Genomic DNA, 12,638 nt, shown 5'->3' with positions numbered 1-12,638 from the left:
TAATTAAAACTTCTTATAATCTTATTTAATTCTTATAATTCTTATTTAATGTATTTTAACACACACACGCATACGCATACGCAAACACATGTATCACTTTACTTATTACCCAACAAACGTTGAATACATCCTTAGAACCAACAGCAAATGGAATAGCATAGGATAAAATAAAATGAAGGAAATATATAGCATAGATTCCCTAATCAATTCCAAAACGTGGACAGTCTTTCTGCGAGCTAATCAAAGAAAAAAAAAACTTAGAAAAGTTAATATTCAGATGCGGATGTGTAAAGATATAATTAACTGGGTAAATGTCCACTTAAGGTTAAAATTAAGTAAAGTGTGGAATTTTCCAATTAGAATTAAAAGAAGAGCTACGTGTTCAAGTAAAAACGTCACATAGAAAGTCACTAGTCTGACGTGGAAATGAGACGGACAGATTTTTCTCTCGTTATTGGGTCAGAAAGGAAAAAGTGAGACTGTGTGTGTGTATGCTTGAAGGAAAGAGAGAGAGAGAGAGAGAGGGAAGGAGGGGGAGGGAGAAAGAAAGAGAACAGGATAAGTGAGGGCTGTTTTCGTATCTATATTGTAAAGAATACATACACCAAATTTTGTAATACCGTTTCAGAGAGATTATGTTAAAAGAAGACCCCCACAACGACGAACAGAAAAGATAATAGGAACCATGCGTCTACAGAACTCTGATCAGCTGGTTTACCGACGAAGTGGAGATAATGTGGGGAGTGAAGAATACGCTACATAAGTAAATAACTCATCGAATTAAGTATATAAAGATGAAATATAGGGTGAAATGGAGGAAGTAAGTGATCAAAAAAGTTAGTAAGAAGAAGAGGTGAACGGTAAATCGAGACATCATTATTTATTGTTGAAGAACTTTCGAAAACTTAAAACGATGAAAAAAGTAAAACACAAACAAGTGTCTACGGAACTTGTTAAAAAAACGAAACTACACAACCGGGCAATTTAATCAACACGTCCATTGGAATGAATAATCAATCAAGGGGAATGAGCAAGGAATAGATTACGGATGCTACCGAATAACTAAATAAATAGAAAGATAAACATATATGGACACACACACACACACACACACACACACACACACATATATATATATATATATATATATATATATATATATATATATATATATATATATATATATATATATATATATATACCAATGACAAAATATCTATATTCCAAATTCAAAGATGTTAATCTTACAGTTTCTGTTTTTTCATTTTTTTTTCAGCATATTAAAATGTACAATTTTTGATAGTACCAGTTTCGTAGCGCGGAAAGAACATATAATTATTATACTATTTTAAAAAATAAAACAGTTTTTGCCCTGACCCATCAGAAGAATAAGGACACAATAATTTTTCAAAGGAAAAAAAAAAAAAAATTAGGCATGTTTATTTAAATCGAAAAAAAAAAAAAAAAAAATCCGGAGCGTAGCTGCATTTTTTTTTTTTTTTTTAATGATATTTACGCCATTTTTTGATTTTTATGACAATTATAAAAATAAATAAATAATGAGTTCTTATTCTTCTGATGAGTCATCCCGTTCACACACACACACACACACACACACACACACACACACACACACACACACACACACACACACACTATTTATCTTTCTCTCATTTCTTACTAAATAACAAGAGACAAATCTTTCTGTCCCATTCTTTGTCATTTATTTGTGTATGTTCTAGAGTTATATTTAACATACATTGAACTTCATAAATAAAAAGAATTGAAATAAAGGGGGAAATATAATTGAATAAGAATATTTTTCCCCTAGACATCCCCCCACCACACACACACACACATACACACACACACACATATATATATGAATATGGTTTATATGAATACATCTACATTGCCGAGAGAAGAAGAAAAAGACGCTTAGAACGTCGGAGAGAGGATTGGAAGGATAAAAAGAAGGAATAACGTAATCAAGACAGTTACATATAAGATATGAGCAAGGGAAGCAAAATGAAATGAGGAAAGTAAATCAAGAAATCATTATTTTTTGTTGAAGAATTATCAAATACTTAAAAAATATGAAATGCAAAAAAAAAAAAAAAAAATGACAAATAATATCTCAGAACCTCTTTAAAAAATACGAACACCGGACAATTCAATCAAAACGTCCATTGAAATCAATAATCAAAGTTTCAAGAGTCGATTATGGAAGGTACTTCCGCTTCTTTTCCATGTAAATCCGTTGCGATCGAGTCTGGTGACCGACAGGAAATGCCTGATCAATTTTCAATCTTCGCCAATAAGCGTTCAGCTCATGTAACATTAAATCATCAGCTTCGATCTCAATTGTGTTTTTTTCTTCGTAATAAAATGAATAAAAAAAAAAAGAAAAAAAAAAAAAAGAAAACAAACTATAATAATAATAATAATAATAATAATAATAATAATAATAATAATAATAACAACAACAACAAAAACAAGCATAAAACAACAATAAAAACTAAACAAAAAACATATTAACATAAAAATAAACCTCGAAATAAACATTTTTCCAAAGATATAAACATGAACGTAAGACTGAACAAATATTAATGTTTACTTTTTTGCTTAGGAGTCACAACTTATCAAGGCCTAAAGGCTACTCAAGGATAAGGGTTAATGAATGTAAGGCGGTAGTGCAGTAATCGTTAATGGTGTAAACTGGATACAATTTGATTATTTATGGGGACAACTCAACGAGAACGTGTTTACATTGGATTTGAAGGCCACCATGTTGTATTCAACCAGGAAGCAGGCCAGCGGAACAATGTTCACAGGCGGGCAGCTGTGGGAAAGAAACTTTGTTCATGGAATTTGCGTTTAGACAGAGTGGGGGAAATCGTGTATAGTGGTTGTAGCAAGTGGAGTGTTTTTGCGAAAGTTTGGTAAAGTGGAGCATAGATAGGAGTTCAAATGAAAATGACGATAGAGCAGAGACATTTTCGTAACGTCTCTTATGTGGAAAAGAGGTTGTTGGGAAATAAAAAAGGGGCATCACTTACTAGGTTTCGAAGCTGGTATTTAAACTCTATCAAGGCTGGGAAGGGGGTCACCGTCCAGCTCCTGCCCACGTTTGGAACAGTACTTCATTGTAGGGCGTACCTGGCTCTTATAGAGGAGTGCATCGGCAGTGATATACCTACTGGAGCGGTAAAGTGATCCAATCATTTTTCCAACGATCTTGACAACAGATTTGATGTATGCATTCCATGCAAAGTATATTTAGAAACGTAAAGATTTAAATGAAAGTAAGTAATTAAATAAGTGGTTAATAAATGATTGATTTGTTTGTTTTGTACAACGCCATATCAGTCCTTTTTCTTTTTTTTATGGTGAATCAAATAATCTTGGAAAAGTTTTTATGCTTCAAGTTGTATCTTCAAACATTTTTTATAGTGTTTGGTTTGGCTGTTTTGTGTTACGGCATATCAACTTCTTACTGTCGAGCCCAGTAAGTTTTGGGGGAAAAAATATGCATCACGTTTTTTTTTTTTGTATTTTCACATATTCATTCATTTACAGCAAGAACTCGTCTAGTGCAACGACAGGGGGAACAGCTAATATAATCAGGGAAACGCCGGAGTGCGAAAACTAATCAACATGAACTACAAACGCCATCCTGCCATATTGAAACTTAAACAGAACAGAACCAAGATATAGAAACACCACTTGGAACAAAGAAAACTGAAACTGTAAATTTTCAAGTTAATTACGTCACCATCGCCCAAATGGAAACGCCATTATAGACTGGCACCACACCAAATAGTCTGGACGGGCCAAGGAGGACAGAAAGCACTAAGTAGACATCCACATGATGAGTTCGAAGGAAACTGAAACCTTGTGGAGGCTTGTTGCCACACAAATTACGATAAAGACAAATGACAATTGCTAGCGAGAGGTCAATGAAAAACGGCTATTGTGATGATGCAAATTATTTGCATCGATTATCGAAAGAGGTGTGAAGTATTGGAAATACTACTACTACTACTACTACTAATTACTATTATTATTATTATTATTATTATTATTATGATGATGATGATGATGATGATGATGATGAACAAGCCAAAAACAATGTGGTGCCCCGGCTGATGACTGGAATTTTAGAAGAAAAATAAAAATTAGTCTGAAAAGGTTTGTTTTTCACCACTAAAATACCCTCAAGCCAAGAATATTTCCAGGGTCAAATATTACGTTTCCAGATGTATATCCACGTGGTCTTGTTTTTGGTTAAGTTTCAGCAAAATCTAATGTTTGGAAAATATTCTATGTCCCGAAATGTGCTATTTTTAGTCATTTTGACCCATTGGGGACGCAATTAGAATTTTTATAAAAAATCCGAAAATGTTACATTTTCCTACCTTAGGTAGTTGTTACTTTATGCAAAATTTCAGAAAAATGTAATGAGTCGTTATTGAGAATTTTAAGGTCCATATCCGACTAAGTCGGTGGACCAATACATTTTAAACGAATATTGTGATAGCGCAAATTATTTTGCAAAGATTATCAAAAGAGGTGGGCAAGACTGGAAATCTAGGGAGACTTGCTGTCATTCAGACTAAAGAGAACAACAATCGGCTGTTGTCTGATGATGACCTGTGTGAGAACTCCTAGTGAGTTACAATAATTCTGATGGTGTCTCTATTTTTAGGTGATCCCGCACCTCTTTACAGTGTCGGTATTACAAATACAGTATCATTAATCGAAATGAAAATAAATATTTACAGAAGCTTTTAGCTCTAACGTCATCTGCAAAGGATACTCCATTGTTATTTTTCGTCTCGACAGGAGAAAGGGAAAGGGAGGGTTCTCTATCACTGCTTCCGTTTCCTGACACAGCAAGCTAGAACACGTTATTATAATGCCTACCATCATATCCGAGTTTAAACTCGCTTTGAGAAGACAAGTGGATTGAACCGGCTTCTCCCGAAGGAGAAAGTATCTAGGGATTATATAATTCACAAGCGGTCCTTAGTTGGATGTATATCCTGCCCAGAAAAGAATGCGATGTTAGATGTTTGCAATTCTTACAGAGAAATGTCGACGTCATCCTATATACAGCGCTTGGTATTTCCAAATCGATCTTAGGAGAACCGGTGTGTTAATGTGATTATGTCGTATAGACGATATATAGATGCAATATCTTCCCTCTTTTGGCATGATTTTCTTCATTTTGTTATTTTTTTTGTTGTCAATAAAAGTATTTGATTGATTGCTTGAATAACGCACCCAATAATCTCACAGCTTAGTTCTGTATCCATTATACCAATAACCCACTCCACGATAAAGTTCGGAGGTGGATGGCAATGGCGATTTAAAAAAACTGAATTGTTAAAATAATGTTAGAAGCTTTCACATCAAAATGGTGATCATTATTTTTTTCGAATCTAAATCCGTCGCATCCGGCTTGTTGGCAAACATGGCGAAGGACAGCATCCATTTTCGCTGAGAGCCTCAAGTGTTTTTACGCGTCTTCGAGGAGTTTATTTTTATTTATTTTTATCCGTTGATTCTTCCCCTTTCTATTCCAAGGTCATTATCTTCCCGTTTCCTCGTAGGAGAATCCCATCCACCCCAAGAGAATCAGAGTCATTCCGAAAATCACATGATGTCTGAAAAAAATAAACATTACTTAAACGAAAACGTTCTGCGTTTTTATAATTTAACTTGCTCCTTCATTTACAGAAATAATAGGCAAACCAGAAGAATTCCGGACTTAAAGTTCGCAGCAAACGGTGTTCGGTAAAATAAAGTTCTTGATATATTAAACTTCGCCCGTAATATAATTTTTAACGAGTATTTCAGATTTCCAAATTTATTCATTAAATTGTTAAGTGAAAATAAAACATAGTTTACAAAGCCCAATCAATGTTAAGAATAGCCTTTTAAATATTACCGTTATTATTTTAGAACGGTCACTAACAGCGGAAAATTATTTAGAAAGCAATTCTTAACATAGGAAGTTAGCTGGAGGCTTTGTTAACTATTCTGTAATTTCCTCTAACGATTTGATAAATAAACCTATAATATAAATCTAACCTGTCAGTTTAAAAGTATGTATGTAAGTATGCTTGTAGGTCTACCCAAAACTTTCGAAAGAAGCGACGGATTTTCACGGGATCGGTATCGTTTTGAAGCACGATCCTTCGGACGCCAAATATCGAAAAATTGGCTAAAAACATTAATTCCTTCGACCTCAATTGGGCACTTTTCTATAGAGTGGGATAACTTTTTTCGCCGATATTTTCAAAAGTCATCCCCTCTTTTCGATTGACTAGCCTTAATTTAAACCTTCGCCAATTCCGGTTTGACAATGGATGCAACGGCAAAAAATGTCACTTTTATTTCACGTTCTTTTTCTCTTTTGCGGTACGGTTTCGAGCCTGCCTGCGTACTATCACTTCTTTTTTTTTTACTTAACACACGCATCCAAACACCCGGAAAACGCCAGGCATCCAGGCTAGTTAATAAATAAAAACTAGTATTAAATTTGGCAAACCACAAGAGAAAGCGAGCCAAATAGGAATCTTTAATATCAGGAATTGAGTCTGCTTCAAGTCAGAGATTCTTCTGTTTTGTCAAATGATACATTGTAAATTTATGTCACCATTAAAAAAAATATTATTTTCTTAGGTACACTGAAGAGGAAGCAAACTTTATATATCACGTGATTGAAGAAGAAAAATTATTTACCGTGATCGTAGTTCGACGAGTTTTTGCTGTTAATGTTTTAGCGAGACTGTTTTTGCAGATATTGGAGTTAATTTGAGCACGTAACATTAAAATATTAAGGATAGAACAGAAAAAAAAAGACTTGTAATACCTTTTTGTTGTAAGGAAGGGAGTATGAAAACGCCACTAGATTTCGAAGTCAATTTTGTAATCTGTCAAGACAGGGAAGAGTTCTTTGAACTGCACGTTCATAGATCTTGTAACAGTACTCCATCTAATGACGTGTTTGGCGGATACCGTATTTGACTTGTCTAGGCAACAGAGAGTACTCTCAGCGGTGATACACTTTTTACTTGAGGGTTGGGGTCACCGCTTATCAAGGCCCGGAGGCCACTCTAGGATAAGGGTTAAGTGTTAGGTAGCTGGCGAGACAATGTAATCATAATAGTTAAACTTGGGTAAAGCTAGATTGTTTAAGAGGACGGACTTATTCACAGTAGATTTGAAAATGACTATGCTATATTCAACCGGAAAGCAGCACCACGATAATGTTTTCTATAGACAGACATTTCTCCCAAAAGAGATTCTGCTCATAGAATATTTGTTTAGTTTTATGCACAGATAGAGAGTGAGGGAAATTATTGAGGGTTGTTGCAGCTAAACGAGTATTTGTTGCGAACGTTTTACACGGAGAGACCATAGATTGGAGCTCAGTCGAGTACACCTACCATAAAAGTAATGACAGAGCAGAAAGTCTAGTAATGTCTCTTCTTTGAGAAAGAGAAATGAGAGAGATTTCGAAGACGGTTTTGTACCCTGTCAAAACAGAAAAGATTAATCTTATGAGTTCCATTCCAGATGTAGCAAGACTAATCCATACTTCATCTTTGAGCACGTCTTACCTTTTTATAAGTAGAGTGGCTGTTTTCGTTTTACGGCATATCAACCCTTTTCAGGTTATTTAATGCTGAATCCAGTGATTTTGAAGAAAATCTTTTTAATAGAATATATATTTTTTTCAAGTCGGTTTCTATTTAATTTATACTTGGAACCCTAACAGGTACTACCACTCCGGGTCAGAGTGGACCTGGGAGCAATGGCAATTAAAGAGTTGCTCCACACTCCCAAAACCCCGCAAGCTGTGGCCTCACTATCGTATATAGTTTAAGGTCATATCCAGGACCTCTATAGGTAGAGGATAGTTATATAGGAGTACTTACCGAGTTCATGTCTTCCAAGTCGGTGCTGCTGGGCAAACCAAGTCCTGTGTTTCATCTTACGGAGCGGGAAATGTTCCGGAAAAAATATTTGCTTATTTGTCAGGTTGTATTTTCCAGTTAGGTTACCCCTCAGCAAACTGTCCTTGTTTGGGCTACCAAACTTACCCATTCCAGTTGTCATGTTCCGATTCGGTCGGGTCCTCTCGAAGGCGGCCCCCTCTGTCGGGTTAATATCTCTTTCCATGTCGTAAAGATCGAGGTCGTCGCCAGTGTCTTGGGAATTTCCACCGTAAACGGAGAAAGAAGCGTTTTGATCTCGTCGCCTCTCCTCAGCGAAACGGGCATCGCTGTATTCGGTATAATCGGACAACTCCGCTTGGTTATTGTAAGGATAATCCCGTATAGTGGAACTCGAACTCGGAACCGGCACTGTTGGCGTTGTTGTCGTTCCTGAGAAATAAAAATGGTCCTTGTGAGAAAAATTAGTTCATAATATTTTTGCGATATCTTTTAAAAAAATACATTAAACAACCCTTGGCGCTTCTACAGAATTGGGCGAAATTTTGTGATCGATAAATGAAGTTTTCAGATAAAAAAACAATGGTTTCAACTGATTTTTTGTCAATTCTAATAAGTTACAATGGTAGCTTCCAAATTATGCAGTCGAAATTACGCGAATATGACTGAATTATTAAACAAAACAACTTTATTCGTGTTTATCATTTAATTAGAATTCATTATTGAGATGAGTATTGTTTCCACGTGAAATTCAGTATTAAGATTTCCGAAATGTCGTCCCAGTAGTGTAAAAGCGCCCAACCCTTTCCTTTAAGCTTATATCTATTAATGGCGTAAAAGAATGAAGGGGGGGATAATCCATACCTATAATACTGTTAACGTTAACAGTAAACAAAAAAAAAAATGATGACACAAATTGATAAGCGAGAAATAAGCACGTAATTTCAGGTAGGCTCTTCTGTGTAATAGATAACGTACTCGACTACATTCTTGATGGCCGTAGGCTCGAATCCTGTCACAGTCAGCTACATTGATGAAATATAGTGGCGGCGAAACATGTGTTCTTTGAGAACTATTTTATCTATAAACAATGGAGATTATATATTTGTCAGAAGGCGAAATTCTTCTATTTAACATTATTGTACATTGATTTGATTTGTTTTAAGGCATATCAACCATCCATGGATTATCTGATAGCGGATAAGATTCCTATAGGTAGGACGGTTATTTTATACCCCTTAAAAATATTAGTGGTTCTCTAAAGGATTGACCCTCGGCCATCGCCTTCTATTTGGAAGAAAAATATAAATTAGTAAGTTTTTGATTTTTAGAAGCATCATATTGTATAATACGGTTGGGGATGAACTTATAGAGACTAGAGCATGAACTAATCAGCTGATTAATTTCTTAGCCGAAGTAGATTGCTACAAGTCACCAGGCCACAAACTGACCAATCCGTCTTAAGACATTACAAGTTGTCACCCACGGTCAATAAATGGCCCCGTTTTATCAGTTTTCAAAGTGAAAATTACTGCCGGTCAAAAGTCACTTTTGACTCTGTTAGCCGGAATTAAACCTCCAGGTCAATAAGAACAATCACAGGAAACTAATAAATAAATAAATAAATAAATAAATAAATAAAGTTCTAAGTGTAATGTCGAAACAGGCAGACGAATACAGAAATCTAGTTAGTGTTCAAGAACATAGCTTTACGCTAAGACCGACAAAATAAACTGAACTCTCTTAAAGAGGCCAAATCCTAAGGCTTACAATAATATTTTTATAAATGAATATTAATTATTTTTACATAGTATTTCATGCTGATGCTATTATCAGGGCATTATTAAAAAAGTGATAATTACTTTCGGTCGAAGGATTCGAACCCAATCACAAAGTTACATTTGACTCTGCAGTGCAGTAAAAAAAAAAAACACACACAAATAAAAAACAACAGCTGAAGTACCCATCTATGTCAGGTGTCTGAACTTTAAAAAAATTATATTCACGAATAGAAGTTAAGAACATCTATTAAATATTTTTTCATTCGTTGCGATATTGCCCGAGGGTATTTAGTTTGCTTCCATTACAAGAACAGTGACAGCAATGTCTGAAAATGGGATTGAGAAATCTACGCCCTCAGGGGCGAGACTTTCCACTTTCCGACCTTACAATCCCACTTTCCGAACTTTTTGCAGATCAGTGTGGTCTCCGACCCGCAAAAAGTGCATCGACAGCTCTGTTGGCATTCCCCGGTACGGGCGCCTCCGGCAATCAATAATAAACTAATCTCTTCTTCACAGAAAGAATCCAAAGCCTGGGAGAGTGAGCTTCGTAGAACAGAATAGGACTAGAATTACACCGCAATCCATAGGGACCAGATCGTCACAGGACTGCTCTAATCTTTGTTGATTTTAGGGGCAGAGAGGGAGATTGGGTCGTAAAGTAGAGCAGCATGTTTTTTTTTTTTTTTTTAAATAAATAATAGAGTATACGTACCTTTTGTAACTGTTGTTTTTGGAACTGCCATCGTTGTTGTCGTTGACGTCGTTACCGTTTTTGTTGATGGTGGTCTTTCTGTCGTTGTAGTTTGTGTTGTCTGAGGAGTTGTAGTTGCGCTTTCTATAATTGCCGTCGTACCAGTAGTGGTGGTGATGGTGGTGGTGGTCGACTGAACCATTGTAGACGACATTAACTTCTCGCTTGTTGTTGAAGGAGGCTGAGATGACGTCGCAATATGATGATCAGATGTAGAACTTTCCACTTTAGAGACCTGTTTCACTGCTGCAGCAGTCTTATTGTTTTTAAGGTCTTTGTCGAGTGAAGAGTTCCTCGATGGCAAACTGCATTTCCCAGTACTGTTTTCGCATCTGAACTCTCTTTTATTCGTATTGATACGATCGGAGCCGGACTTTGGAACACTGTCCGGAAGAACCTCTCCTTTATTCTGGACACCGCCCGCATCATCAGCAGTAGGGATTGAAGATTGAACGTTTGTCACAGGTTGATTATTAATGGTTTCATTGTCCAATTCTTGGTCGGTAGTGTCGGCCAAAAGACCCAACGTGCTGCTTGACGCCGCTAGAGCTGTCGGTACGGAAGCCGACGATGAGGATGTGGCTGAGACTAGAAGCGAAACAAGCGGGGTTGACATACCAGATCTTTCGCTAATAGGTCGAGTACCCAATGAGGACGATCCCCGAACAGCCTGACTACCACTAGCCACTACCCCCTCATGAACTGGCAGAGATGAAGAATGGACTGATGCAGGAAAAACACTCAGGAAACAAAGACAGGCGAGGAGGCACATGAAGAAATTATGAAGTCGGGGATCTAATTTCGGGTTACCGAGCCGTTTTATCATGATGATCTGTGAAGAACGCATTTTGGAGCATCGGACAGGTCTGAAAAAAAAAAAATATTAATCTAATATATAAATGGCTATATGTCGGTCTGTCTGTCGGTCTGTCTGTCGGTCTGTCCGTCCGAAACAAAACGTCGCAGAGCAGCCCATTGATTTTTTTTTTTACGGGCAATTCTTTTATGGGTCTTTAGCCAGTTAAAATAGTTTTTAAGGGGTAAAAAAATGGGTCAAAATTGAAAAAATCGTTAAACAATTTGTACATTCATCTTTGTTTACGTAATTACTTTATATGCGTGTCATATTGGTACACTTTTAAATGCTATAGGTCCAGTTTCGATTATAGCTGATGGTATTTAACGATTTTTTTTTTACTTTTGAAATCACGACTCTAAATTAATATATACGAAATCTGGACAAATTTAAATATCATATTTAAGCGTATTTTACGACAGAACAGTTAGGGAAGAAAATGGAAATGTTCCTGATTCTCTAAGCGCACTCGTAAATCGTAGAGTGCATAGCATCTACAAATTATAAAATATCCTATTTTTTTAATACATTTTGAAGCATATCTATAAAAATGACTGGACAAGACAGTTCTAATCACTACGAATTACTAAATATTACCAAAATCTAACGGCGCTATGGGGAAAAACCTCCTTTCAATCTTGAAATATATCTCTAACAGAGCGCGGACGCGCGTATGGCAGCTTATGCAAATGACCGAGCTATGTGCGAGATGACGTCACGGAAGGAAAAAAGGGAAAATATTATAAAGAACGTGTGCGTAGAAAGAGGACCACGTTGTAGACACGTAGATGACGTCACAGCCGAGACGAGAAGTCACGCGAGGCAGGAGAAGGAGTGATAAAGACTTTTTTTAAAAAATTAAAACGCGAAACAACGAGTTGAATTTTTTCCCTATTCCTTGACTTTGTCTCTTTTGCAAACGATGTGTACATGTTAACACGTGTGTAAACGTGCGCAACGATACATATCCTATTTCGAAAAAAATGCATATCATATGTATAAAAATTCACCAGAGCAGAAAACGAAAGTGGTCACAAATATCTAAGTGCCGGAATATCTAAGTGAAACATGGTAACTTAAAATACGTATATCTGATTTTAATGAAAGTTAAACTAGATGCATAAAGCAAGAATTCAAAGAGGTTTCCAACATGATTAAAAACAAAAAAAAATTTGGAATGCTTTTAAAAATATTTTTCTCGTGAGTTACATTATAGAATATATAACTCTGTGTGTTATAGATCTTAGTTGGCTAAGTGATAACGAAACGGTCCAGCAATA

The 12,638-nt window shown here is 36.0% G+C and overlaps 1 protein-coding gene across 2 annotated transcripts in view; it reads right to left on the bottom strand.

Annotated features, from left to right (window-relative positions):
- The window catches only part of LOC145256444 (uncharacterized), a 644,056-nt gene that overhangs the window by 212,074 nt on the left and 419,344 nt on the right, over positions 1-12,638 (bottom strand). For both annotated transcript variants that reach the window (XM_080115352.1, XM_080115353.1), the window contains 2 exons: positions 10,464-11,368; positions 7,950-8,399 (listed from right to left, as the gene is read on the bottom strand). In XM_080115352.1, coding sequence (XP_079971478.1) covers positions 7,950-8,399; positions 10,464-11,349 — 1,336 coding nt within the window. In that variant the 5' untranslated portion in view covers positions 11,350-11,368. The remainder of the gene's footprint in view (positions 1-7,949; positions 8,400-10,463; positions 11,369-12,638) is intronic.

This window comes from Euprymna scolopes, chromosome 32 (genome assembly GCF_053919585.1).
Source record: "Euprymna scolopes isolate OS-2025 chromosome 32, ASM5391958v1, whole genome shotgun sequence".
In the NCBI taxonomy this organism is placed as follows: Eukaryota; Metazoa; Mollusca; class Cephalopoda; order Sepiida; family Sepiolidae; genus Euprymna; species Euprymna scolopes.
Note: the sequence above shows the minus strand (reverse complement) of the source record. Positions and strands in the feature narration are given on the sequence as shown.